Source organism: Aphanomyces astaci, assembly GCF_000520075.1.
Source record: "Aphanomyces astaci strain APO3 unplaced genomic scaffold supercont1.6, whole genome shotgun sequence".
Lineage (NCBI taxonomy): Eukaryota > Oomycota > Saprolegniomycetes > Saprolegniales > Verrucalvaceae > Aphanomyces > Aphanomyces astaci.
In genome coordinates, this window is record NW_009798269.1 from 633491 (window position 1) to 656861 (window position 23371).

At 50.6% G+C, this 23371-nt stretch overlaps 9 protein-coding genes across 13 annotated transcripts; 3 read left to right on the plus strand and 6 right to left on the minus strand.

Moving 5' to 3' along the window:
- The first annotated feature begins 26 nt into the window (after window positions 1–26).
- Window positions 27–2215, plus strand: H257_03546. Of its 2 annotated transcripts, XM_009827686.1 has the most exons (3): window positions 27–799; window positions 841–1309; window positions 1397–2215. In XM_009827686.1, exons 1-3 carry the CDS (start codon window positions 65–67, stop codon window positions 2005–2007), a joined length of 1815 nt encoding a protein of 604 aa, XP_009825988.1. In that variant the 5' UTR covers window positions 27–64; the 3' UTR covers window positions 2008–2215. The 2 variants fall into 2 exon arrangements, with proteins under 2 accessions (XP_009825988.1, XP_009825987.1); XM_009827685.1 differs by having other exon boundaries at window positions 40–799; window positions 841–2193.
- A 2519-nt stretch (window positions 2216–4734) lies between these two features.
- Window positions 4735–5263, plus strand: H257_03547 (hypothetical protein; the record flags this gene model as incomplete). The annotated part of the gene is made up of 2 exons (XM_009827687.1): window positions 4735–5031; window positions 5123–5263. 2 exons carry the CDS (start codon window positions 4735–4737, stop codon window positions 5261–5263), a joined length of 438 nt encoding a protein of 145 aa, XP_009825989.1.
- On the minus strand, window positions 5264–7193 carry H257_03548. Of its 2 annotated transcripts, XM_009827688.1 has the most exons (7): window positions 6948–7193; window positions 6813–6893; window positions 6559–6754; window positions 6288–6487; window positions 5990–6230; window positions 5578–5775; window positions 5264–5516 (listed from the first exon to the last, which is right to left on the minus strand). In XM_009827688.1, the coding sequence occupies exons 1-7, from the start codon at window positions 7151–7153 to the stop codon at window positions 5388–5390; spliced, it is 1251 nt and encodes a 416-aa protein (XP_009825990.1). In that variant the 5' UTR covers window positions 7154–7193; the 3' UTR covers window positions 5264–5387. The 2 variants fall into 2 exon arrangements, with proteins under 2 accessions (XP_009825990.1, XP_009825991.1); XM_009827689.1 differs by having other exon boundaries at window positions 6559–6893.
- A 1202-nt stretch (window positions 7194–8395) lies between these two features.
- On the minus strand, window positions 8396–12662 carry H257_03549 (hypothetical protein). 3 transcript variants are annotated; one of them, XM_009827691.1, is made up of 14 exons: window positions 12319–12662; window positions 12144–12269; window positions 11886–12088; window positions 11667–11836; window positions 11551–11609; window positions 10856–11481; window positions 10658–10781; window positions 10112–10267; window positions 9884–10054; window positions 9763–9835; window positions 9360–9631; window positions 8853–9239; window positions 8661–8783; window positions 8396–8596 (listed from the first exon to the last, which is right to left on the minus strand). In XM_009827691.1, exons 1-14 carry the CDS (start codon window positions 12630–12632, stop codon window positions 8443–8445), a joined length of 2958 nt encoding a protein of 985 aa, XP_009825993.1. In that variant the 5' UTR covers window positions 12633–12662; the 3' UTR covers window positions 8396–8442. The 3 variants fall into 3 exon arrangements, with proteins under 3 accessions (XP_009825993.1, XP_009825992.1, XP_009825994.1); XM_009827690.1 differs by having other exon boundaries at window positions 8661–9239; XM_009827692.1 differs by having other exon boundaries at window positions 8853–9631.
- A 2178-nt stretch (window positions 12663–14840) lies between these two features.
- Window positions 14841–16126, plus strand: H257_03550 (hypothetical protein). The gene has a single exon (XM_009827693.1). It carries the CDS (start codon window positions 14946–14948, stop codon window positions 16032–16034), a length of 1089 nt encoding a protein of 362 aa, XP_009825995.1. The 5' UTR covers window positions 14841–14945; the 3' UTR covers window positions 16035–16126.
- A 259-nt stretch (window positions 16127–16385) lies between these two features.
- On the minus strand, window positions 16386–17189 carry H257_03551 (hypothetical protein; the record flags this gene model as incomplete). The annotated part of the gene is made up of 1 exon (XM_009827694.1): window positions 16386–17189. One exon carries the CDS (start codon window positions 17187–17189, stop codon window positions 16443–16445), a length of 747 nt encoding a protein of 248 aa, XP_009825996.1. The 3' UTR covers window positions 16386–16442.
- Window positions 17190–17757: 568 nt separating this feature from the next.
- On the minus strand, window positions 17758–19016 carry H257_03552 (hypothetical protein). Its single transcript, XM_009827695.1, has 3 exons — window positions 18577–19016; window positions 18215–18526; window positions 17758–18152 (listed from the first exon to the last, which is right to left on the minus strand). Exons 1-3 carry the CDS (start codon window positions 18985–18987, stop codon window positions 17799–17801), a joined length of 1077 nt encoding a protein of 358 aa, XP_009825997.1. The 5' UTR covers window positions 18988–19016; the 3' UTR covers window positions 17758–17798.
- Window positions 19017–19676: 660 nt separating this feature from the next.
- On the minus strand, window positions 19677–21310 carry H257_03553 (hypothetical protein). Its single transcript, XM_009827696.1, has 6 exons — window positions 20991–21310; window positions 20706–20945; window positions 20445–20658; window positions 20278–20376; window positions 20117–20182; window positions 19677–20053 (listed from the first exon to the last, which is right to left on the minus strand). The coding sequence occupies exons 1-6, from the start codon at window positions 21281–21283 to the stop codon at window positions 19772–19774; spliced, it is 1194 nt and encodes a 397-aa protein (XP_009825998.1). The 5' UTR covers window positions 21284–21310; the 3' UTR covers window positions 19677–19771.
- An 836-nt stretch (window positions 21311–22146) lies between these two features.
- H257_03554 (hypothetical protein) lies at window positions 22147–23327 on the minus strand. The gene has a single exon (XM_009827697.1). It carries the CDS (start codon window positions 23206–23208, stop codon window positions 22237–22239), a length of 972 nt encoding a protein of 323 aa, XP_009825999.1. The 5' UTR covers window positions 23209–23327; the 3' UTR covers window positions 22147–22236.
- Between the last annotated feature and the right edge of the window lie 44 nt (window positions 23328–23371).

The following is a 23371-nucleotide window of genomic DNA, read 5'->3' on the forward strand; positions in this document are numbered from 1 at the left end:
GTAAGTGCGTAATCTTCGCCGGATACGCAGCAGGTCACTCGCGCCAACAACCCCAGATACGAATATGCCGCCACCAGTCCTTGGGCTGGTTCGATGTGGGATGATATTTCTCCTATGTCTACTTCTCCATCCATGCACATGCTACTGGATATCAAGGAATCCCTACGCTGGTGTCAAGTACGATCTCAGTGGCGGAGACGTGGACCGGTCGCCTGCATTTGATCCGACGTTCGACCTCCACCGCAAACACATCTTGTTCATATCGGTAGGAATCCGAGGCCACACGACGCCGTTGCTTCGAATAGCAGAAGACATGGTGCGGCGGGGATGCAACGTGAGTTTCGCCACGCACGATTCCGGCAAAGAATGGGTCCAGCGCACAGGGGCGCGGTTTGTTTCGGCCGGGGCGTTCCCCATCTCTGCCGAAGTCCTTAGGGACAAGCTGCAAGCGATCACGCGTGACGCGTCCAACTTCCGCGGCATCCTCAACATGTTCAATGACATCTACATCCCAACGGCACAGCCTATGTTCGACGCGCTCTTCCCCGTCGTGTCCCTGGACCCTCCCAACCTCGTCGTGGTCGACATTGCGACCATTGGCGGCCACGACCTCGTGCACAAACTGGGTCTTCCGTACTTGGTCAACTCGCCGTCCATCTTGTTCGACATTGGCGGCACTCCGTCGTACGTACCGGCATGGGGCACTGGCTTCTCGATCCACATGAGTCTCTGGAATCGGTGCATGAACTTGCTCTTCCCGCGGCTCTTGTCGGTCGCGCTCACGCCTCCCTTCATGCAGGTACACGCGCCACCCCTAGTCTATCGTCATGTTCGCATTAGATCAACAAAGCGCGATGGGAGCTGCAATTGACGCCGTATCGGTCCCAACACGACATGTTTAAAGGCGCGCGGGTGCTCGTCAACACGGCCGTGGGGCTAGAGTACCCTCGGCCGCTGTCCCCCCTCGTGGAACTGGTCGGCCCCATCATCCCCCTCGACGCGTTCAACGAGTCCGCGTCCGATGCCGCGTTGCCGCCCCTGGTCACGCAGTGGATGGTCGGCGACGACGGGCTCCACGGGGTCATCTACGTGTGCTTGGGGTCACTCTCGTACATTGACGCGTGGCAGGCGCAGGCCATCGTGGAAGGGCTGTCCAACCCGAATGACCCAGTCTATCGCGTGCTGTGGACGTTGCCCAACGACCAGCGCGGCGCACTGCCCCAGGCGTTGCCGCCCACATTCCGGATCAAGGTCATGAGCTCGACGTTTCCGCACCTGCGGCTGCTCGCGCATTCATCCGTGAAGCTTGGTACGAACGATGATGCTGGGCTGTATCGCATGTGTTTTGGAGGGGGGGGTCTCGATGACTGTTGGACTCACTCGTATGTGTGTGTAGTGATCTCGCACTGCGGTATGGTCTCGGCCCAGGAAGCGCTGGTGTTTGGCAAGCCCATCTTGTGCCTACCTTTCCTCGTGGACCAGCCGGACGTCGCCGCCCGCGTTGTTGATGCCGGCGCAGGCCTCGTCCTGGACAAGACGCACTTCACCGCAGAAGAAGTGCGGCAGAAAGCGCTTGTGCTGCTGCGCAATGCGTCGTACGCGCGCAACGCCGCAAGGGTCGGCGCCGCGCTGCGAAGTGCCGGCGGCATCGAACGGGTCACCGACATCATTGCGTCTACTCTTCAGTTTGGCACCCACCACTTGACGCCAGTGGACCTCAAGTTGCCGTGGCACAAAGTCGTGATGCTCGACGTATGGGCGGTGTACGCCGCGCTATTTTGTTCGAGCGTTGTGTTCATGCGTATCGTGGGGATTCTAATCATGCAGGGGTTGTATGCACTTGCACGCGTGTGCACCGATGTGTGTGGTGGTGCCCTTGGCGGAACACAAGCTGATGCAATTCCACCATCCAGTGGCGACGCCGCCGCGCCGGTGGTGTCGTCGTCCACGGACGCGCCGCCGCTAGGAAAGGAGAGCGACGCGAGTAGTGCGTCAAATGTAAAGTAGATCCTCCTTCCAAGCAGCCCCCGTGCGTCTGTGCGTGCATGTGCACGCCGTGGCGCCGTCTGATGTCAGAGGTCGAGTTTTGAAAATGCGTCCTTTTTTTTCCGTGGCAAAAATATATACAGAAAACGCAGGTATAAATTCAGATAGGGACACGTCGCAACGGTTGGGACGGATCTCTCATGCGATTGGCTAGAATTTGAAAATAGACGTCTTCTCTATCACGTGATTGGCTAAAATTCAAAGGTCGAGACTCCATGCAAACACAAGGAATAGATGAAGAAGGGGGTTATTGTTTTTCACAACCTCAAAAGGAGTCGAGGGCAATCAACGAGCTCCCCGTTGACGACGACGACTGACACCGCCGCCGCCACGAATAGCCGACTGCTCTCTCGAACACCCACAACAGTCAAGCATCATGCCGAGCACACCTGAGACCGCCAAGGTAAAGGCGCGCAGAGGCCGCGCCGCGGACGGCGTCGGGAAGGGGAACCTGACGGTGGAGCAGAAGCGCCGTATCTGCGAGAAGCACCGTAGCACCCCGAAAATCACGCAAAAGGACTTGTGTCGCTGGGCCATGCTCGAGTTCCAGCTGTCCAAAGCCCCGACGCAACCCACGATGAGCAACATCCTCAAGCACGAGCACTTGTTCCGAGAAAGCGTTGGCGGGGCCGCGTTCGACCTGTCTCGCAAAACCATCCGCCCGACCAAGTTCAACCACTTTGACCAAGCGCTTGCGAATTGGGTGCTCGAACGACACAACAAGGTCAACTTGACGGGCGACGCGATCAAGGAGAAAGGGCGGGAACTGAGCGCGCAAATGGGGCTCGAGGGCAAACTGGCGTTCTCGAACGGCTGGTTGAGCTCGTTCAAGCAGCGACACGGGTTCAAGAAGCTCGGGATGCCCAAAGTGAGTTCAATCAACAACAATCCGATGGCGATGAACCTCATCGACCCGACGAGCGCGGCGGCGTTGATCACGCCGGTGATGGACTTCAAGCTCCCGGACGAATTGACGAGCGTGCACATCAAGGAACTGACGCAGCATTATGCGCTCAAGGATATCTTCACGATGGACGAAACGGGGCTGTTCTTTCGCATTTCCCCGCACGCGTTTGCCGACCACGACAACTTGGAAGTGCACTTTGCACAAGAGTCCAAGCTCACGGTCGCATTGACTGTGAATGCCGACGCCAGCGAGATGCTCGAGCCGTTTATCGTGGGGGACGTGTACCCGCCCAAGGACTGGCGGTCGCAGTCGGCCGAGAAGCTCGGGTTCAACTACGTGCACAACGCCAAGAGCAAAATGACAGTGTTCATCTTTCAAAACTGGCTGCGGGACCTGAACGCGCGCATGCAGTTTGCACAGCGTTCCATCTTGCTCCTGATCGACAACGCGCCGTCGCACATTGTGGTGGGGCTGGAGCTGTCGAACGTGCGGTTGATTGTGTTCCCGCCCACGATGGGCCTCAAGGCGCAGCCGATGCACTGCGGCATCACGACCGCGTTCAAGTGCCGGTACCGCATGAAGCATCTCGCGCATGCAATCGACCGGAACGAGGAAGGGTCGGCCGATATTTACAGCGTCAAGCAGCTCCAAGCGATGCAGTGGATCTCCGAGGCGTGGCGGGAAGTCCCCAAGGAGGTGGTGATCAACTGCTGGCGCAAGGCCAACTTTGTGGCCGCGTACCATGGCGAGCCCGTTACGAACGTCGAAGTGCTGGAAAAATCCACCGAGGACGACCTGTGGAGCATGCTCTACTGCCTCCAGCTGGGTGGTGTGATCAACATCAAGGAGCTGCTCAACTCTCGCGGCGAGAATGACGTGCACAAGCAGCTCAACGAGGAGTTTTTTGACGAGCCCCGCGAAGCCATGGACGAGTTCAAAGCCCTGGACAATGCGCTCAGTGTGTCGCAAGCGGTCGCGGACGTGACGGGGGAGGACGGCGTCGGGGGGGGCCACGTGGGCGGCGAGGCGTTGCCGACGCTGCAAGAGCACTTGGACGCGTTCCGCACGGTGATTCGGTGCTTGGAAACGTCGGCGCCGGACCCGGACGAAGCGCAATCGCTGGCGGAAGTGCTGCAATTCCTCAAGAAGAAACAGCTGGGCTTGCGGTTGAACCGAGCGAGCACGACCACGTTCACGTTATAAGCGTCCAAGAAGGAGGGACACACACGACGGTCGTCTCGTGTCTCCACTTGTGTTGTCGTTCATACTACTTACTATATAGGAGGAGGAATATGATTTTACCACGCATTGTTGTGGTGGTGGCTTCGAATATAATACATCCGCGCCGATCCCATGTGTCGGCTTTGTGATTTTGGTCTTGTGTTAAGGTATCGTATCATGTATACTACCTGTTGCTACAAACGTTCGCCAGGAAGAGAGGCATCAAGAGATGTACGTCGCGAAGCAGCGACTTCCTTGTGGAAATCCAGTGCGAAGGTTAAGCAGGCATTGTGAGGTGACGAACGAGCACTTGTGGGGTGAGCGAGACTCTCTTCCCTCTTCATCTTCCGCATCGCGATGGGCTTACCAAGCTGGAGTGTTTTCATGTCTCGGTAAGTGGCGAAGGGAATGCGCATCCTGCTTATTTGTGTAACTGCCGTTTTCCACGAAATTCAAACCAGCCAATCAAATGCCGCCCCTTGGCCGTGCTAGTAGTACTACCCAAGAGTACTAACGAGTAAGTAGTATGGGCATTTCAAACTCCAAGCGCGCGCGGAATCATGCGGCTGGAGGACGGATCGACGCATCATCTCGTTTATGGAAAAGTGCACGATCAGCTTGGACGGCACGTACCCCATGTGGTGGTGGAGATTCATGCCATGATGGACGACAACGGAGGCCCCCGTGGTGTCCAAGTCAGTACCGACAGCGAAGGATGGTTCCAACAATTGCTTCCTCGCGATGCAACGTCCATTCGACTCTTGGTGGAAGAACAGTCCAATGAATGTCATCTACATACCTCAAGGAATGAAGGAGCTTCCGCATGGGACTGCTCCGTTCGCATCCATGTCAAGAGCGTACCAAAATCGATGTCGATCGGTTCAAACCTTCACGACCTCCATGCAAATCCACTCCAAGCTCCCTTCGACATCATCTCCATCGCATTAGACCAAACGCCGTATCGTCTTCTTGTGCATTACGGTATCCCAGCCCTGCTTGTATTCCTCTTTGTGCGTCGAATACGTGGACTTTACCACAAACCCACCAAGACTCGACCCCCTACTCCACCTCCACGCCTCCACATCATGACGACAACTCCGTCCAACTTCCCCGCCGCACTCCTCCATGATGTGAACCTGTGTTACACCATTGAAACCCCAGACCATGTCACCGTCGCACGTCTCCGACCATCGTCATGAACAGTCGTAACTTATTAATAGTCGCCGTCGTGGCCGCCGCCTTCCAAAAACGTATTCTTCTCGCCTTGGCGGCGCTTTCGTTCGTCCTTGAGAAAGGCGCTCTGCTGCTTTCGACTCCCGCTTGTCTTCGACTTGGTCGCCCGCTACCCCATGTAGTACGTACGCACCGTCAGCACACTTTCCACATAGACTGAATGCTTGTACCTTTTCCACGCGCGAGTACACTTCAGCGGTATGGGGCAGATCAAACAACTGGCGCACGTGGTTGTTAAACTTGAGATGCTCCAACATGCCTGACTGCAGACACTCTTTGATCGCGTTGTACTGCATGATCGAGCCCCAGTCGTGGAAGCGCAGCGTTTCGTTTTCGAGGCCAAACGACACATTCGGTGGTTCTTGGTTCTATCATCATCCATCAAATATATATATTATATATATATCAAATATATATTATATATGTCACATTTATCATGGAAATATTTCCACAATATCAATTTTGAATGATGATTTTGGCATACAAAAAACGGTTGAAATTATGTCCAATGGATACAAAAAATAGATTCGAAACAGAAAAATACACGAAAAAATATATAAATATATTTTTGTCGAGACGTACCGCAACCGTGTTGTACACGTCGCGAAACACGGAATGCTGCTCCTTACGGTCTTTTTTCGAGAATTTTTTGCTGCTTTCTTTGCTCAGCTCGAGCAATTTGGACGCAATGTCGCCCGCGCCCTCGTAGTTGTCAATGTGATTCTGGTGCATCGCTTCGAAGAGCAGCGCGAGATTTTCCCCCGCCGCCGATCGCACGTCCACGTCCGCGTTGTTGGTCAATTCCAAAAACAAGGTCAAATGCCTATGATGATCACATCAGTCGGCCACTTTCCACGACGACAATATGCCTCAACATTACGTGTCCAGGAAGCCCTCCTCGATCAAATACGTAGAGTCCAACGTCGACGCGAGGCAGCCCCACGTTTCAAGCGCCAACTTCGCCAACACCGGTGTCGCCGAGTTGTTGAAAAAGGGATCACACAGCCCCATGATGTTTTGCGCGTTTTCTTCATCCCCGGTACTGCAGGTAAAGCAGACGACGCCCAATCCTTCCAGCGCCTGCCCCAAACGTCTCGTGAAGTGAGCGATCAAGGTCCCACATACTGTATATCAGTTTGACATAGGCATACCTGTGCGCGTACGATATCGCTTTGGACATTGGATTTGACGAGTGGTTCCAAGACTGATTCCACTTTTGCGAAGTACTCGTCAGAGTGGGGCCCCAACATGAGCCCCAAAATGCCAAAAATGCGCGGGATAATGCGCCCTTCGTCCTCTGATGGGCGACGGGCAATCTGCAACACGTTGTTGTAAATTCCATCAAACCTAAACACACACAGTGCGAGCATGACGAAGAAGGACGGTGGATGGCGGCCAACAGTACTTGTCGTGGAAGAGTTCGGGGGGAACGAAGTGCACCAACAAGTTCAGCAACCCTTGCAATGCCGCCAAACGTGTCGTCGCTCTATGGACTCCATGAGATCATCAACGTTTCGCTCTTGAGGTGCACGATGTGTACCTTTTCTCGGTCAGTTCTTCGAGGTACCGCTCCAAGAGATCTTCTTGGGTCGTGTCTTCCGACACGCGGCTAGTTTTGCTTCTCGTACTGTCCGATGTATCGTTGGATGCAACCGATTCGTTGCAGCTTCCTTCTTCTGAGTCGTACGCGTCGGCCCGTTGTCCGCCGCGCTTCTTGTTGCCGCCCCGGCCTTTCTTGGTGCTCATGTCGTGAATATTCCCACGTCGAATCTAAAGTGCCAGTTACCATATTTTTATTAAATTCAATAATAATAATAGAAGCGCTATTTATAGCGCCCAACGAATGAATGCATGGCGTTGCAACGGTCAAATTATTCGATAACGCTACAACCTCACGGCATACAAACTCCCAGTTTAAATGGATATATTGAACGTGGGTATAAAACATATCTCAATCGTGTGTCGCAAAAGGTGTACCGATATACTCCACCTTTTGTGAATGATGGGGTCACTATTTGGTACGCATGTTGACGTCCAGTGATCAAAGCACCTTCGTTCACTTATGCACTTATAAGATTGACGTCTGTCGTAAGTGAAGGTCTTTAGGTCACCATATCCGCTTGGCTTTCTATCTCCTTTCCACGGTATACATCCTTTTACCCAAGATTTGGCTGACTTTTGTGGTGAATCGCCAAATCTATCGATCGATTATATATACTGAATTTTGTATGTAAAAGGTACCATGTGGAGATGGATTGGTATCACACTAATTGAAGCACACACTAATTCGTTTTTGAATGAACTTGCAACATCTCTTGTATTCACTATAGCACTGTGAGTTCAATCTGCAACAGATCTTTTTTAGAAAACGTATTGATTGGCTGAACCATTCAGAAATCTTGTATAGGGGGGGTAAGAATGGATTTTGATTGGCTAGTTCATTCTCAAATCGATTTGCCAAGTCTATTTGATTCGACTGGCGACAACTCCAATTAAAACACGAACCGACCTGACAATATTGTTGTGTTTATTCTAAACTGGAGCGACATGGAGAATAATGAATCGACACACGATCAAACACATGTAGTTACAGAACAATCGACAGGAGAATTGAGCCAATCAGATTGCAGGAAACCATCATGAACGTTTAATTAGTGTGTGACTTCAATTAGTGTGATTCCAATCACCACAGCACAACAAAGAACCGATTGATAGATTTGGCGAATCAGCACAAAAGTCCAAATTTTGAGGAAAAAAGGACGATTGTGAACCATCCATTTCCAGAATGCACCAACAGGTCCAAAACTAATTACATTTTACCTAGTTATTTGATTGACTCGATCCTAAAGCAATATTATGCGGTGGTGGCGCTACCGTCTAATGCAGCGGTATGTCACTGCAAACTGCTGATTGAAAACCTCACACTCTATACTATACAGTAACATGGTGGGTCCTCGTGTAAGTTACTATAGATTCTGTAGTATATATATATATATATATATATATATGGGCTTGTACATAATATTAATAGTATTTCATTGGTAATCATTCGATGAGTCCGCACACGACGTTGACTTGAACACATCTTGGGCAAAGATCCGAAACATGTCCATCTTCCTCAAGCGTTGGTTGGGCTGGTGGGACACGGCCGCTTCCACCGCCTCTTCCACCGTACCCCGCATCACGTAGCTAATACATACATGTACCTCAGACTAGTACTACTAGTAGTAGTAGTACTAGTACAAGCACGTACCGGTGGACAAACGTCGGTTCGGTTTGGTCGAGTCGCTTGACACGGGCCATGGCTTGCGCATGCAGCGCTGGCTGCAGCGATGGCTCGACCAAAAACACATGGGTCGCCTCCACCAAGTTCAGCCTAACGTTACCACAGGCATACATAGTAGCTATGTATAAGACACTGTCTTCTTGTAGTACTAGGCCATACCCGTGGTTGTACTTTTTCAACGGCAGCAGCAGCACACGGACGTCGTCTTGCGTTTCAAACTCCCGCCGCAGTTCGACCTGGTTGCCACTGCGCAGCTGCACACAGCGGACGCCCCGCAGTGTCAATTGAGCCAGGACCAGGTCGAGTACTTCCGAGAATTGCGAAAACACAACGCACTTGTGGCGGGGGCAAACTTTCTCCAAATCGCCAAGCAGCGCGTCCATCTTGGAGCCACATGCGAGTCCAGGCGGCGGCAGGGGCGGCGCCTTGGACACGTCGAACGGCATGGGCTTGTGACAGAGCAGGCATGCCGTCGTTTTCTCGGACTTCGTTGCGATGCAAGTGGGGCAGAAACGATGGCAGCACAGGAGCAACGACACGTCACCGCTACACATCAAAGTCGAGAGGATAGATAAAAGAGCATATATGCCAATATCGACATGAATAATATGGGCAATGGTTTATATATAAATGTGCTGCTAGAGGGTGGGGAAATAGAATTGGTACCGAGACGTTCCATGGCCACATAAATCACAAGAAGCAAGCTCTGGCGGCGCGCCCAACATGGAAATAGCAGTGTTGGTGTACTGGCGATAGCAGTTGGCGAGTCGAAATTTGTCGTACGCTAGCGCCACCCGCCGCGACGATCGACTGAACGGTGTCACAGGCGCCATGCACGCTTGCACGTCGCAGCAGTTTCGGAGCCAGTTGTCCAGCAACGTCGCCAACGACAGCATGTGCTCCAATCGAGCAGTACAATCACGAAACAATCCTGGAATCTATACCATCGTCGCATGTTTGAATGTATATGTGGAGGTCGTTCGCACTACTACTACTACTACTACTACTACTCGTAATCCTACTACTACTAGTAGCTACTAGTAGCTACTAGCATAGTGGTTTTTTTTACCTCTGGCGGTGCCCCGCGAGTGAAAAACAGCACCATCAACGTCGGCGACTTGCCTTCCGTGACGAGAAAACTCCTACAAGCACGAGATAAAAAACGCGTTCGAAACACGTTCGAAACGCACAGCGCCATGTCGATGCGGTTGCGAAGCGCACAGACGACACATCGCGCGCCCAGGGAAAGGGTCTGTCCCCGGCCTTGGCCGTGCGCGGCATCCCGCCGCTGCCACCGCTCCTCCCGACCCACGACCAACGTCCGGTCCAGGCGGCGGGTCGCGTGGTTGCACTGGCCAAACCTACACACATAATGTCTTGAATATACAACCAAAGCATCCGTTCTGGACGTTTCGTACGCAAGCAACACACGTGGCAGGTCGTGGGTCCAGTTGGCCTGCATGAGGTCGTGCAATAACTGGAGGCTAGCGCTGTACTGGTCCGTGAATTGACCCAGCAAGTCTGTCGTGACCATGCGGATTTCCCCCGCGTCCACGGACGCCGTCGTGTTGTTACTACAACCATATGAACATAAGAATAACACTATTTCAATAAATATTTAAAAAAATAAATCAACTTGCATGTATTACGACAAAAGAGATTACTATTAATAGTACAATATTGGTAAGTCGATTCGAAGTGGGAATGGGGTGCTCAATCGAATGAACAGAAGAACCAAATCGACAGAGAATCGACCAATCAAAACGCTGAACACTCATCAAGTAGCCAATCAAATTATCCACTCTTGGACCAATGCAACATTGAAATAGTGTGTGAATGAAATTAGTGTGACTCTGAACATATATGGGTATATATATTTACAATCATCAGTACAAACAATCGATCGATAGAGTTGGCTAAGAATCAGCACAAAAGTCAGCCAAATTAAAGGGTAAAGGACGTACCGCAAATAATGCCACAGCGTGGGCCGTTCGACAATCCCCACGCGGGTCTTGGCTTCGGCCAATCGCATGTTGGTAAACTCGTTCAGAAGCGACCGCATCGCCGGTAGTTCATGGATCCGCCTCTCTAGCCCCCCATGTGACATTGTATTTCACTACCACCTGTATATCTACAAAATCGAACACACAACAACGAAGTACCCAACTCATACGATGCCAGCACTCGACTCTGAAACGCTTCCAGGGACCATGACGCGCCATGGGCCGTCCAGAATGCGGCCGAGAGCTCTTCGAACGCCGCTTGGAGCGGCTTCAATTGGGTGTCCACCACTCTCGCCAATTGGTCAGAAAAGTCTTCCTTCAAGTAGGCGAAAATGCGCTGCCACAGTATCGCAGGGACGCGGCGCTGGTGACGTGGCGAGTCGAGGATCGTGCGGTGGATTTGATGGCGAAATCGGACCCGCGAGTCTGTAAAGTGCACTTGATGCTTCAACCTTGCCAGCACTTTTAACTGCACTTGCCAAGGGATGGGAATCTCGGCGCTGTGGTGCCGCCACGTCATGTACGCCCCACATAGCGAGTCGCACGGACACGTTTCGAGCCACTGACTGAGCGCGGCACTGCATTGCTCCCGCTGCCGACTGGCCATGGAAGCGGCAAAGTCCGACATGGGCACGGGCGATTTGGTCAAGAGCGATACGTGGGACGCCCCTTTGCACAAGCTCAAGACGGCGGGGTGATGTAGCAGCTGCTTGAGCTCGGCCAACGACAGATGCGCGGCGTTGTCTTCGAACGATGCCATGCGTTTCCGAATGTCGTGGATGTACCTACTTTCGTAGTTCAAACATCGTCGCCAGTAGCAGCAGTGAGACTAGAACGAGCTTGAATGGTCGTACCGCTCGAAATGGGGTCGGTACGCTGCGAATTCAATGGCTGACAGCTCGACATACGTCGTCTATATCGACAAGGTGGAGGCAGTTTGAGACGAGTAGTTAGATAGGCATAACGTTACAGGAAGGATCGTTTGAGTGGGCAATTGCAAGCTGTGGCTCACGTGACCGCTAGAGGTCCGCCAGACAATCTGGTCGAGCACGGGCTGGATGAGCAAGAGAGCCGCGGGCCCCTGCTGTCGCCACCACTGGCTCGAGTCGTAAGGTGCCAGCTGGAGGAAATGAGCCACCCCTGGCGGCAAGTCAGACACCGAAGGGTACTACGAGTATACCTTACATACCTGCTATATCCGCCACCTTGGACACGGGTGTACCTGAGAGCCCCCACCGAATGGGCGACTGCAGTTGGTGCATCATTTGAGCTGCTAAGGATGATTTGCCCAAGATCTCTTGAACTTCGTCGACGCAAATGCGACCCCATGTGACGTGGTACAGAATGCTCACGCTTCGGCCGCGCTCGCTGAGCTCGCTTTGTCGCCGGTGCCTACGCCAGTATGAGTGTGTGTGTGTGCAGGGGTGACATGTTGTACAGAACAGACCATTCTTTCGTCAGGTCTTTCATGAGAATGATCACGATTCGGTGGGATGGATCGATCGGAGCCGATGCATTGAACATGCTTGCCGACCACGTACTGGGGGCGAAATGTGTCGACATGTCCTTCAACCTACGCAGACCCGTGGCCATGAACGTCGGTGGTATTCAATGGAGGGTACCATTGCTGGGCGATGATTTGGTTCGGTACGACCACCAACGTGGGTTGAGTGGACTTGCGCACTTGAATTACACTGAGCATTGTCAATGTCTTCCCCAACCCAGGGCCGTCGGCAAGAATGCCACCGCGCAGAACTTCATTGCCATTGGTTTCTCGATCCAACATCCAGGCCATCGCGGCTTGCTGGTGTACATGCAAATGCGTCGATGGACTGAGACTAAGGGACTCATTCATCTTGTCATATCCAGTCGAATCCGTTGCCATGTGAGCCCCGCGAACGGTTGAAAGCAGGTCACCGCCATCGTTGGGGTGCATCCTTTCGCCGCAACAAGTGCGGAGGAATTCGGATAATTGTTTTTTATCCGAATTCTAGTTTCGAATAGTTTTACTTCGAAGTTTTATGAATAAAACGTTAACGTTAATACCGGTAGTACTTTACTATAAATATTAATAACGCTATCATACTAACAGTAAGTAAAACAATTCGAAACCTCCAAATACTACTGTATTGATTGATTTGCATTCTCGGTGGTACTACTGTACTGTAGTAACGTTACTCCGAGTATATTATACTAAGGCTACTGTGCGATCCTCCGAGAAGTTCAATATTTAATGTTGTTGTTATTGAGCTTTCAAGTTAAATTTGGTATTTTCGGTAGATTCGGCGAACGACGTCAAATCTACCTGAACTCGTCTAGACCTCGTTTTACTTGAACTGACTATGAATATACTCACTGTGAATCCTGTCAGATACGTCGAAGAAATAGCTTGAACTCTTTATGGAGAGGCACTCGACACACCTGTAATTTCATTGGTTGAAAGATATTTATTCGAACATTTCATTGGCTACTTCGGTCCGTCGATTACTGCGTCGATTTTGCTTCTTCGATTCGATTGGCAGCCCCAGTCCATTTGAAATCGAATTACCAATAACAGTATTAATAAATCCATTCCAATTGTAAATCGACAAATGTACTTTAATTGAACTAGCCAATCAAATTACAAGATTTGAATTAATCATTTATCAGTAGCATAGTTTGGCCCAACCAAAAAGAACATTTTTAAATATGTATACCTCCAACATTGACTGTGAGTAAAAACTAAAAATCTGATACAAATCAATTATTGAGCCAGCTGACAAATCCATCTTATTTCATCGAAAAGGGCAATACAAATATGTACTACACTACTCCGGAGTACTACTGTACATACATAATTTTGTCCAATAATAGTGACGTTGATGGTTGTGATTGGAAACTCAACTTGGCGAAATCATCCGAATCACGTTCGAACAAGTCGTGACTATCTTTCGCCTTGGTCAGCTCATCCGCACGAGGCGATTCGACTTGGAGCAGAGCACTAAAGGGTATGAATAGGAACGTTGTTTTTCAATGTTAATCCTCGGTCGCAAGTCATGATGCGAATTTCTACGGCATCGAGTACTATGCAGTGTACCGGGTGGTACCCACACATACGTGGCATGAAACAAATGTTTCGGTTTCTCCATAACGTTAGCTTATTGTAGAGACACAATGATTACTAGTACGTGAAAGTCGACGGTCGTCAGGCCTTTTTTGGTCGTTGCGGCACGCTGCGTCAGTCTTTTCATCGACCTATCTTACTGTGCGTTTAGGTATCCTTGGACTGTTATCGTTCGATGTATCTGAGACTTTCTAGTGTGTTGGAGGCAGTGTAAATAATGTACTGGTGCGCCAGTGTGTTTGTACCGCTCATTGATGATGCACAATGTAGACAGGCAAAATCAATGGTCAAGAACGGCCAACTGAACACTGCTTCGATGCCAGAAAATTCCTAGGGAAGTCTCTGTGCAGCCCTGTGCAAGTGTACTGTACAGTACATTCTACTCGGAGTACAATCTTACCGTCTCGCTCAGGAAGCAACGCTCCATTGCATGCTATTCCGGTTTAGTAAAGGCTCGTCGGAATCGGCAGAGTACAATCTGCCTGCAATGCTACTGTAACATTAACGTTAGCTTAACGTTACTGTAGCGGCGGCAACTATTGTACGGTTAACTATAAAACAGGATTAATTACACTTTTTGTGTAACCTCTACAATAAAATGTGGAAATTCCTGAGAAAGATATTTCGACACCAATTCCGCCGGCGTTCTTCAAAGGTGGGACGCAGTCGCGTGACACGAAAACGACCAGTTCCTGCCACTTGATTTGTCAAGTCAAGTGTTCAACTTGAACCTAATATATCCTGTCACTTGAACGATAAGTCGCACTTTGTCGAGGGAAGTGTAGCGGTGCTTGACATTCTACGACTTGCCATGCACTTCATTAGCTTGGCCTTCATCACGACAGTCGAGATCCTGGCTTGTCCGCCGTTGCATTTCCATTCGAAACTACATATCTATCCCGTCCTTATGGCATCGCCACTCGATAAATGCCGCCTGTTGCAGTAAAAATAGCAAGTCCCTGTCCAACCTTTGCTAAATGCCCTCGAAATGTACTTTCACCCAATCAAAATCGCCACCTGCTGTTTCGTGCTCAGGTTACTACTGACCTCACCAACAACCATGCTCGACAGTCGTACTGGTTGAACGTAGGCGGTAGCTCTCGACAAGCGAGCAATGATCAGTTCTGCATTTTACTCGTCATACACATGTGGTCTACAACTATTCTCTCGGCCACCATCCTTGCGGTGTTGGCACTCATGCCATCTTCAGTGACCTCTGCTTCGGTATGCGCCATCGTCGAAGCCGGCGTCGACTACTACGGCAACGACCTCGTCGCCACGTTCCACGACAACCACGCCGACTGCTGTAGCGACTGCCAAAACACCGATCGGTGTGTCGTGTACACGTGGCGCGATGGGGTGTGCTACCTAAAGCACACGAAAGGGACGCCCGAGTACGTCCCTGGTGTGACGTCGGCGGCGCTACCAGCGCAACCAGGCGGAAGTCGCACGTGCGGTAAAGTCGAAAGGGATGTCGACTACCCCGGCAACGACATCGTTCGCACTAACACGGCCAACGCTGCCGACTGCTGCACCCAGTGTGCGGCCAACAATGCGTGTGTCGTGTCGGTATGGTACAACGGCGCATGCTACCTCAAAGACAACGACAGGAACAAGATCAAGGTCGCCGGCGCTCGGGCGTACCACGTTCAGAAAGACGGCAACACTCCGAAACCCACGACTCCGCCATCCTCGTCGACCGTCAAGCCCCAACCGACGCCGCCCCCGTCCGGCAAGGGCGACTTGGCAGCGCAAGTGACGTACCAATTGAGCATAATTCGCCAAGCCCATGGGTTGAATGCCGTCGAGTACGACGCCGACATGGCGACAGGCATGCAGGCATGGGCGGACGACTGCTCCCAGCACCCGAACGGGGGTCATGGAGGTCCATATGGCGTTCAGAACCTCGCGCCGGCGTTGATCTGCGGCGACAACTGCATGACACAGGATGGCCCGTCGTGGTGGTGGTACGACGAGATCAAGGACTGGGACTTTAACACCAACAAGTGCAATGTCGGCAACGAAGCCTGTGGCCACTTTGAGAACTCCATGGGCACGTGGGTGACCCACGTCGGGTGTGGCTGGTCTAGTTGCTTCAACCCCAGCATTGGCAAAATCGACCCGTTGTTGTGGTGTAACTACCGCGGCAACGGCGACGACCACCCGATTCCGCCCCCCCTCGTGCCCCAAGATCAAATCAAGGCCTCCCTCACGGCTGCGTTCAAGCGTCGTTAAAGGCGACTACAGTGTATTCATGCTTGTGGCTACATTTACCGACTAGTAAAACTAACAGATTCCATAATGACCTCGTTCATTGTGCATGGCAATGCAGTCCCTGACTCTCTCAACCGTACTCTAGCTACTTATGGACATTTATTACTCCGGGGTAAACGGCGAAATACAGGACATCCGGTATTAATATAACTCAACATGTAAGTATTGTTGTGGATTCGATACAGACCGCGTCGAATCGAATCATCCATTTTTGAGTGGATTTGATTGGCTCTTGCAGAATGGACAAGTATATTCAACCAATCAGAACTCCGGCGTAATTCGACAAACCATGCGAATTTTGAAAGTTTATACTCCGAGTAGCGAATTCACAATACATTCGGTTTAACTTATGGGAAGGAGTTCCTTCGTCTATGCCAAGGTTGAGCTGGATCTTGTGGGGTGATAATGACGGCAGTGTGGGGGTGCATTGTGCACGGCGCCGTGTCCCCGCAGTTGGTTCTCGAGGTGCTGAATTCGAGCTTGTTTTCGCCTTTGATCTTCTTGAACTTCGGCTAGAATCGCAGCTACCTTGACCTCCATGTCTTGGTGGGCTCGCCGGGACAGTTGGTTGGCTAACATGCTGAGCTCAGTGTCCTTTTCGAAGGCCAAGTGTCTTCGCATGTGTTCGATTTCAATGTTCTTGTCCTCTTCCAAGCGCCGCACATGTCTTTCCTCTCGCATGGCCGCGTCATGAAATATGCGATCTAGTGCCGCTTGCCGCTGCTCGGCCACGTCGATTTCCCACTGACTTTTCAACATGCCTTTTTCTCGTTCCCACAATTGCACTTGCATTTGCATCCGAATTTGACTTTGGTGCAATTGGCGCTGTGTGTCTGCCACATGCGACTGCCAATGCCGCTCGCGGTCGTCCTTCTCCATGGACATGGTCTGGACCTGCTGCTGCAACTTGGCCTTGTCGCCCGTGAGACCCTCCACGGACGTTTGCAACTGCAAGAATCGCTTGGCCAACTCCCGCATCTCCACCAACAGCGCTCGTTCCAACGCCTCCAACGCGGGCGCATCGTACAAAAAAGTTTTGGCCCGAAACGAACTGAAGTGGGTCGCCACACGGCAACTCAGCACGTCCCCCAGCGTATTACGACAATGCCCTTCCATGGTCAAAAGTAACTGACACTGTCGGTTACGCTGTCATGTCGTGAACGCCATAGATCAGAATACGTATTGTTGACGCTGGAAATGTCGAAATATCAAGTGGAGTTGCTGCCTCCATTCGCTTATAAAGTACCTACTCTATGTGCCATCACTAGTAATCCCAAGAAAAGATGCAATCTGATCGCCCGTTCAGATTGCATCTTTGCTAGGGTTTACTACCGTGTAACATATATAGATTTGGACAGTGGCGGGGCAAGTATCCGGATACGGATAGTGTAAATTACCATATGCATACAATAATCAAGTGTAATAATCCAATTATATAATTTTACAGAGGATTATATAATTTTACAGAGGATTATATAATTTTACAGAGGAGTCCAAATCTAATATGGATGGCACATCCTAAGCGAAGCATCAACAACAATGATACTACGTACTAAGCTTTTAGTACGAGTTTGTGTAGTCTATGCATCCATCGACTATCGTAACTTGAACCTAACGTTATAGAGCGTTATTAGTATAGCTTCTCCTGAGGTCGCTTAACAGGCTGTAAACTGAACCCACAACTTTCATGTGCAATAATGTTTTTTATTGACAGTACCAAAAGGTTTAAACAATCAATAGCGCTACGGTGGCCATCACAGCGAGCACCGCAGAAGTCATCGAGAGTGGTGTGGAACCACTGGCGTCCGCGGTCTGGGGTGCCGTGGTGAGAGCTGTGGCCCCTGGCTTGGGAGGGGTCATCGTAACGTTGGTCTTGTCTGCGTCGACAGAACTGGGCGCGAGTTTGAGGTTGACAAATTGCGGTTTGAGTACGCCCTTGCTGTCGTAAATCCCAAAATGGGCTTCCACAGAGTCCACGTTGTCGTCTTGCTTTGCTTTCCACGCGTCGTCGAACGCGGCAAAGTAATAGTACTTTAACTTGCGGGCATTAGCAAAGTTGACAAGATCCACCAAGTATCTCTACAAACAAGTAAGTCGAACACCACGATCACCATCAACACGGCCTACTACACAACGAGTACCGCTTGGTTTTCTGGGCTCACAACCGACGCGTTCTTGTTGATGCCATTGGAGGCCCATCCCGTCTCGCCGATTTGAATCTCCTTGCCCTTGGCGGCGGCGATCAGCAAGTCCAGCTTGAAGCGGAAGTTCACCATGGACGTCTCAATCGCCGCGGGTTCCCAAAATGGAAACGAGTTGGCTTGGATGACGTCCACCGCGTCGATCAATTCGGGGTACTGGGCAATCACATCCGCAATGTCGGCAATCGTCACTGGAATCGTGATCTGTTTGCCGTCGAGGAACGTTTTGATCTGTTTCAAGTATGCAATGGCCTAGATGGGATCGTAAGATGTCGTGGATTCCAAACATCATGTATACGTACTTGGGTTGCTGTGAGATCCTTACGGTAGATGTTCTCGCTGCCCACATGCAACCCCAACACAGACTCGTCAATCAAGTTCTTGGCAATGAGCTTTTCCATCGCCAGTTGTTCGTTCTCGACGCTCGTCGCGTTCTTGGTCACCCACATACCCAACCACACCTTCAATTTAGCCTTCTTCGCCGCGGTCAGCACTATCTCGCCTTGGTTGCAGTCCACGAGACTAAAGATACGCACGCGATCAGCCACGGCGGCGATCTTGACCATGTCCGCGTCGACCTGCGCTTGTGATTTGCACTTGTTGGGATCCCAGTCAGGCCCTTGGCGAGAGTTGTAGTTGAGGCCGTACAGCTTAAAGTCCAACGCAACGGCCGACGCGACCACCGCGCACAAAGTGGCAAGGCGAACCATCATGTTCGATGGGATGTCGACTTCTTGGAAACTGTACAGTATGAATACCATTGCATTTGACGAGGACGGGCGTAAGTAATCATGTGGTATCCGGAGTATGGGTACACGTTCCGTGTATTATTTTGCGTCGTTGTCGAAAAACGCAACACGTTTTGCGTTTTTTCGTTTCACTTCTGGGTACTACCTACACACATCAGTAATATAGTGACGACGTACACTATAGTGAATACAAGATGCGAAAAACTTGCACTACGGTACAGTATATACCGTCGACCGTAATTAGTGCGGATTGAGAATTCACGTTAGTGTGGATTCAGAACTAACTTACTTAGTGCGGTTCTCACTAGTACAATACCCGTTACTTGCGTGATGGAATTCCCAAAATATGTGGTTGGTAATTAGTGCGGACAATTTCGTGCAATATTGGGGTGTATGTACCGGTATCCACGATGCCCAATTGCTTGATTAGTCGTAGAAAGCCATCGAATAAATAATACTTCGAAGTATTAATACTAGGAGTACAGGGGCGACGGATTTTAAGGGACTCCGAAGTTTTATGGAAGTACAGAATATTATAGCCAATAGGATTTGAATTTGTGAAAATCATTTTGTGATTGGCTAAAACTTGAGATTTTCATCGAAGTTCGAAGTTATTCAACCAATCATTTCCGATGAAATGGCAAATTCGAAGTAGCAAGTATCCCTACGTGTTGGCAGGGTTAAACCCATTTAACGTAGCGTTAATAGAACACAATAAAAACAACAGACTGATGCAATTTGAGAAATGTCAGCGACCAATGATCGATGTAACAGTCGAGAGAGAATGCGTCCATGTGAGCTCGGGGCTGTCTTCGGCAATTGTATCCGGCCATACCAACGTGTAGAAAAGGGGCAAGAAGGAAGGTGAGGTCGGCTTCTGGTGGTCCACCAACGTCTGCGCACACGCCTTTTCGATCTTCTTGTCCAGCACGTCGGGGATTTTGGGTTTGGACTGGCACAGTTGGGGCACACATACCCGCATGAGGTACGTGCACAGGCTGGGCTCTTCGATCGTGTCCACGACAATGTCCTACGAACCCCGCCACCATCAGGCACACATCCGTTCCTTAACCAGAATGCCGAACAACCGTACCTGTTGTTCAGGGCAGCACACGTATTTCACCGTGGTGCTGCGGAGTTTGCCGTTTTCATCGCAATGCTACAGCAATCCCCACAGATTGAGAGAGATCGGTCATGCTACTGTATGTGGTGTGTGGACCACGTCGTTCGATTCGAAAGGTGTGCGTATACTACCTGGCCACCCGTAAAGTGATGGGCGATCTCCGTGTCCGTGCTCTTGTTGTCCGAGAAGTGTCCAAGGCTCCACTCGTTCGCCTTGACGCCATCTGGTTCCTGCAGATTAAAAATCAATCATCATTTACACGATTCGCCCATCATGCACATGAAAGAGAACTAGTTACTAGGTGAAATTGCGTGATGTCGCTCTTGTAGCAATGTTGGTACGACCACCACCCGTTCGACATGGCGTAGCAGCTCTTGTCGGCAAATGCTGCGTCGACTAGGGCCGCTAGTTTTGTTTTGGAACCCTTCTTTCCCGACGGCACGGCGGGCTTGTGCAGCTGCCGCTGCGTATCTGCCATGCATTGATCGTGCAACACATGCGTGAACTTCCATCTAAGAACATACAAGCGTTACAGAACTAAGTCGAGGCGACGACGTACCCGACGTGCTTGGCGCAGCGAGGACATGCCAATGCACGCCAGTTGTACGAGTCGAAGAACGTGTCTTGTTGCGTGTACGCATCCGAGGGCACGCCATCCGAGTGCTGAAACGACGCCAGCTCAAACTCGACGCCGGCCGGGTTGTCAAAGTACACGACTTCACCGTGCTCTCCCAAGGACGTTTCCGTGCGCGTGTTCTTCGCATGCGCTTTGCTTTCGTCTGGCAAATGCTGGTAGTGGCTAAACATATGTCAGATCGAGCCGAGGCAACATTCATTGACGTACTGCTTCCATGCCAAATGAGCCCCACAGAATCGGCAGCGCATCGACACACCCGAGATGTCAGGCGAGGCAACATCCGACTCGGTGGTCGCTAATGCTTGCAACGCGTGAGAAGACTTGGACGCGGCGACGTGATGCCGGACGCCCCCTTCAACGTCCAGCGCGACTTCGTCTCGTTGCGTTGTCTTGGCCTCGTCGTCCGACGTTGTAGTGTAGCCTGCAGATGCAGGTGCATCATGCGCTCCACCACGGGCAGCGGCAATAGACAGCGCCAGGCTCAACTTGACCAAGTTCATGTCACTTGAAATTCTGGGTCAACGTGCTTCGTGTTCGAGGGAGAGGGGTGCCAAAAGCACCGGGTATCCGGATAACATTTTATCCGGAACCATGCTGACGGTTTCACAAGAGTTTTCCACTGTGAAACAAGAATCGGGAGTCCTGTGACAATTGCCGAATACAGTACAGTAATGCGACGCTGTACGTACGGCACATGCAAATGTGGGAGCTGCGTCATAGCAAGAGAACAAACTGTGGAGAATAAAACTGTCACATGACGGGTGCCGTGGCTACAGACAGTACTGTAGCTGATAACGTTAGGCTACTCTATGCGCCAGAATTATTTATACATATTTACCCATTTACGAAACAAGATCAACACTCCGATAGTGAAGTTCATACGTAGTACTTTATTTTGAAAGAGAATGATGGTTACGAAACAAACACGAAACAACTTATCCTAGTCCTTGGTATTTTATGATAGTTTCATTTATAGGGACTCGAACAACCCTTAAATTTTCTTAAATTTTACATTCTAATAAAACAAAAGTTAAAAAAATACTAAGAGTGGTTATTATTAAACAATTTAAATCAAATAATACATGTATAAATATATTTATAATCTATATTGTTAAAAAATACATAAAAATAGTTTTAAATATAAATATTCAATACTATAGCATAATTTATTAATATCTTTATAAACTTCTTTATTTTTATCAATACTTTTACTTTTATTATTAAAAGTACTTCGAATTTCATTAACTATATTTAAAAAAAAATGTTTTCTTTCTTTAGAAAAAAATATTATATAATTAATTGATTTTGTTTTACAGTTAATTTGTTTTTCTTTTTGGGACTAGCCTTAGATTCACAAGAAGGAGGCCTGTTAATTTGTTTTTCTTTTTGGGACTAGCCTTAGATTCACAAGCCATCCCCAACGATTCAACACGGCACAATTGTGTACTAAGATTTAAGGGCAATACGTGACTAACATGGACTCGTCGGCGGGGCAATCGCGCATCTTGAGGTCGTCCGTGGGGTACACATACGCCTGGGGGCACTTGTCTGCCAGGCACGTGATGTCGCGGCAGTTGCCTTTGGCGGGGTTATGGTTGTACTTGAGGGGGGTCATCGACACTGGGACGTTGAACCCCGTGCGTCCCCCGTTGTTGCGGAGGCACTCGTCGTGGCTTTTGCCGTCGCGGCAGTTGGGCGGTACCACGCTCACGTCAAACCAGAGTGTTCTGGCAGTCAGCGTGAACTCGACCAGCGTGGCTTGTTCGCTCCTGGTGTGTCGAAACATGGGGTTCTCCCCAGTGCTTAGCCACTGGTCACATCCACCACCATTGGGCGACAACGTGCACACCCATCGGTCGACTTTATACAGCTCAATGGGGTAACTGCATCGGTTGCGAAACTGCAGTGTCGGTTGCGGCGGGGATGGCGGTGGTGGTGTGCCGTATCGTCGTGGAAAGATCGCACGAGCACCAACCAGCGTCGACTTGGCGCCCACGTGACCTTTGAGCCAGCATGTGTTATGGTGCCACACGGCTACGACGCACTTGGGGTTGGCGGTGCAGTCGGCGCAGCAGTCGCGAGCATTCACTCGATGGGTGGAAGCAACGTCGTTGCCGGAGTAATCCGTGTCGGCTTCAATGGCCAAGCATTGGGGGGACACAACCCCGGCTGTAGTCCCCGCCGCGATGCCGGCAGGGCCTTTCTTGTTCTTGAGATAGCACGTGCCAAGGTGCCACACGAAGAGCACACACAAGGGGTTTGACGAACAGTCGTAGCAGCAATTGGAAGGGGACGGCTGCCGCGTCGAGCCAATGTCGTTGCCCCAGTAGTCAGTGTTGGGTTCAAATACTTTAGTGCAGCCGTGGGCCACTGCTACGGACGAAATGGAAGCCAAGATGTACACAACATGGCAGGGGAGGGGCATCGTCAAAGCACGATTCGAAATGCTATATAAGTATATAAGGTAACGAGTGCAGTAATCGATGAGTCCAATAGCTTGGTTTGCACTGTCGACAGCACTTTCCTCGCGTGTTTCGAGCTGTACTTATTCGTGAATTTGTAGAGACGAGGCATGTTGAGCTGCTCGG

Coding starts and splice junctions, on each gene's coding strand:
- H257_03546 (XM_009827685.1), top strand. CDS start 65: ATGCCGCCACCAGTCCTTGGGCTGGTTCGATGTGGGATGATATTTCTC. Junction 800..840: donor TCACGCCTCCCTTCATGCAG/GTACACGCGCCA, acceptor TGTTCGCATTAG/ATCAACAAAGCGCGATGGGA.
- H257_03548 (XM_009827688.1), bottom strand. CDS start 7,153: ATGAGCACCAAGAAAGGCCGGGGCGGCAACAAGAAGCGCGGCGGACAA. Junction 6,488..6,558: donor GCGATATCGTACGCGCACAG/GTATGCCTATGT, acceptor CGTTTGGGGCAG/GCGCTGGAAGGATTGGGCGT. Junction 5,517..5,577: donor TGTACTCGCGCGTGGAAAAG/GTACAAGCATTC, acceptor TACATGGGGTAG/CGGGCGACCAAGTCGAAGAC.
- H257_03549 (XM_009827690.1), bottom strand. CDS start 12,632: ATGCACCCCAACGATGGCGGTGACCTGCTTTCAACCGTTCGCGGGGCT. Junction 10,782..10,855: donor GCTGGCATCGTATGAGTTGG/GTACTTCGTTGT, acceptor ATGGGGGGCTAG/AGAGGCGGATCCATGAACTA. Junction 9,240..9,359: donor TGTGGCCATGGAACGTCTCG/GTACCAATTCTA, acceptor TTTGATGTGTAG/CGGTGACGTGTCGTTGCTCC.
- H257_03550 (XM_009827693.1), top strand. CDS start 14,946: ATGTGGTCTACAACTATTCTCTCGGCCACCATCCTTGCGGTGTTGGCA.
- H257_03552 (XM_009827695.1), bottom strand. CDS start 18,987: ATGATGGTTCGCCTTGCCACTTTGTGCGCGGTGGTCGCGTCGGCCGTT. Junction 18,527..18,576: donor AGGATCTCACAGCAACCCAA/GTACGTATACAT, acceptor GATCCCATCTAG/GCCATTGCATACTTGAAACA. Junction 18,153..18,214: donor TGAGCCCAGAAAACCAAGCG/GTACTCGTTGTG, acceptor ACTTGTTTGTAG/AGATACTTGGTGGATCTTGT.
- H257_03553 (XM_009827696.1), bottom strand. CDS start 21,283: ATGAACTTGGTCAAGTTGAGCCTGGCGCTGTCTATTGCCGCTGCCCGT. Junction 20,946..20,990: donor GCTCATTTGGCATGGAAGCA/GTACGTCAATGA, acceptor ACATATGTTTAG/CCACTACCAGCATTTGCCAG. Junction 20,183..20,277: donor ATCACTTTACGGGTGGCCAG/GTAGTATACGCA, acceptor GGATTGCTGTAG/CATTGCGATGAAAACGGCAA.
- H257_03554 (XM_009827697.1), bottom strand. CDS start 23,208: ATGCCCCTCCCCTGCCATGTTGTGTACATCTTGGCTTCCATTTCGTCC.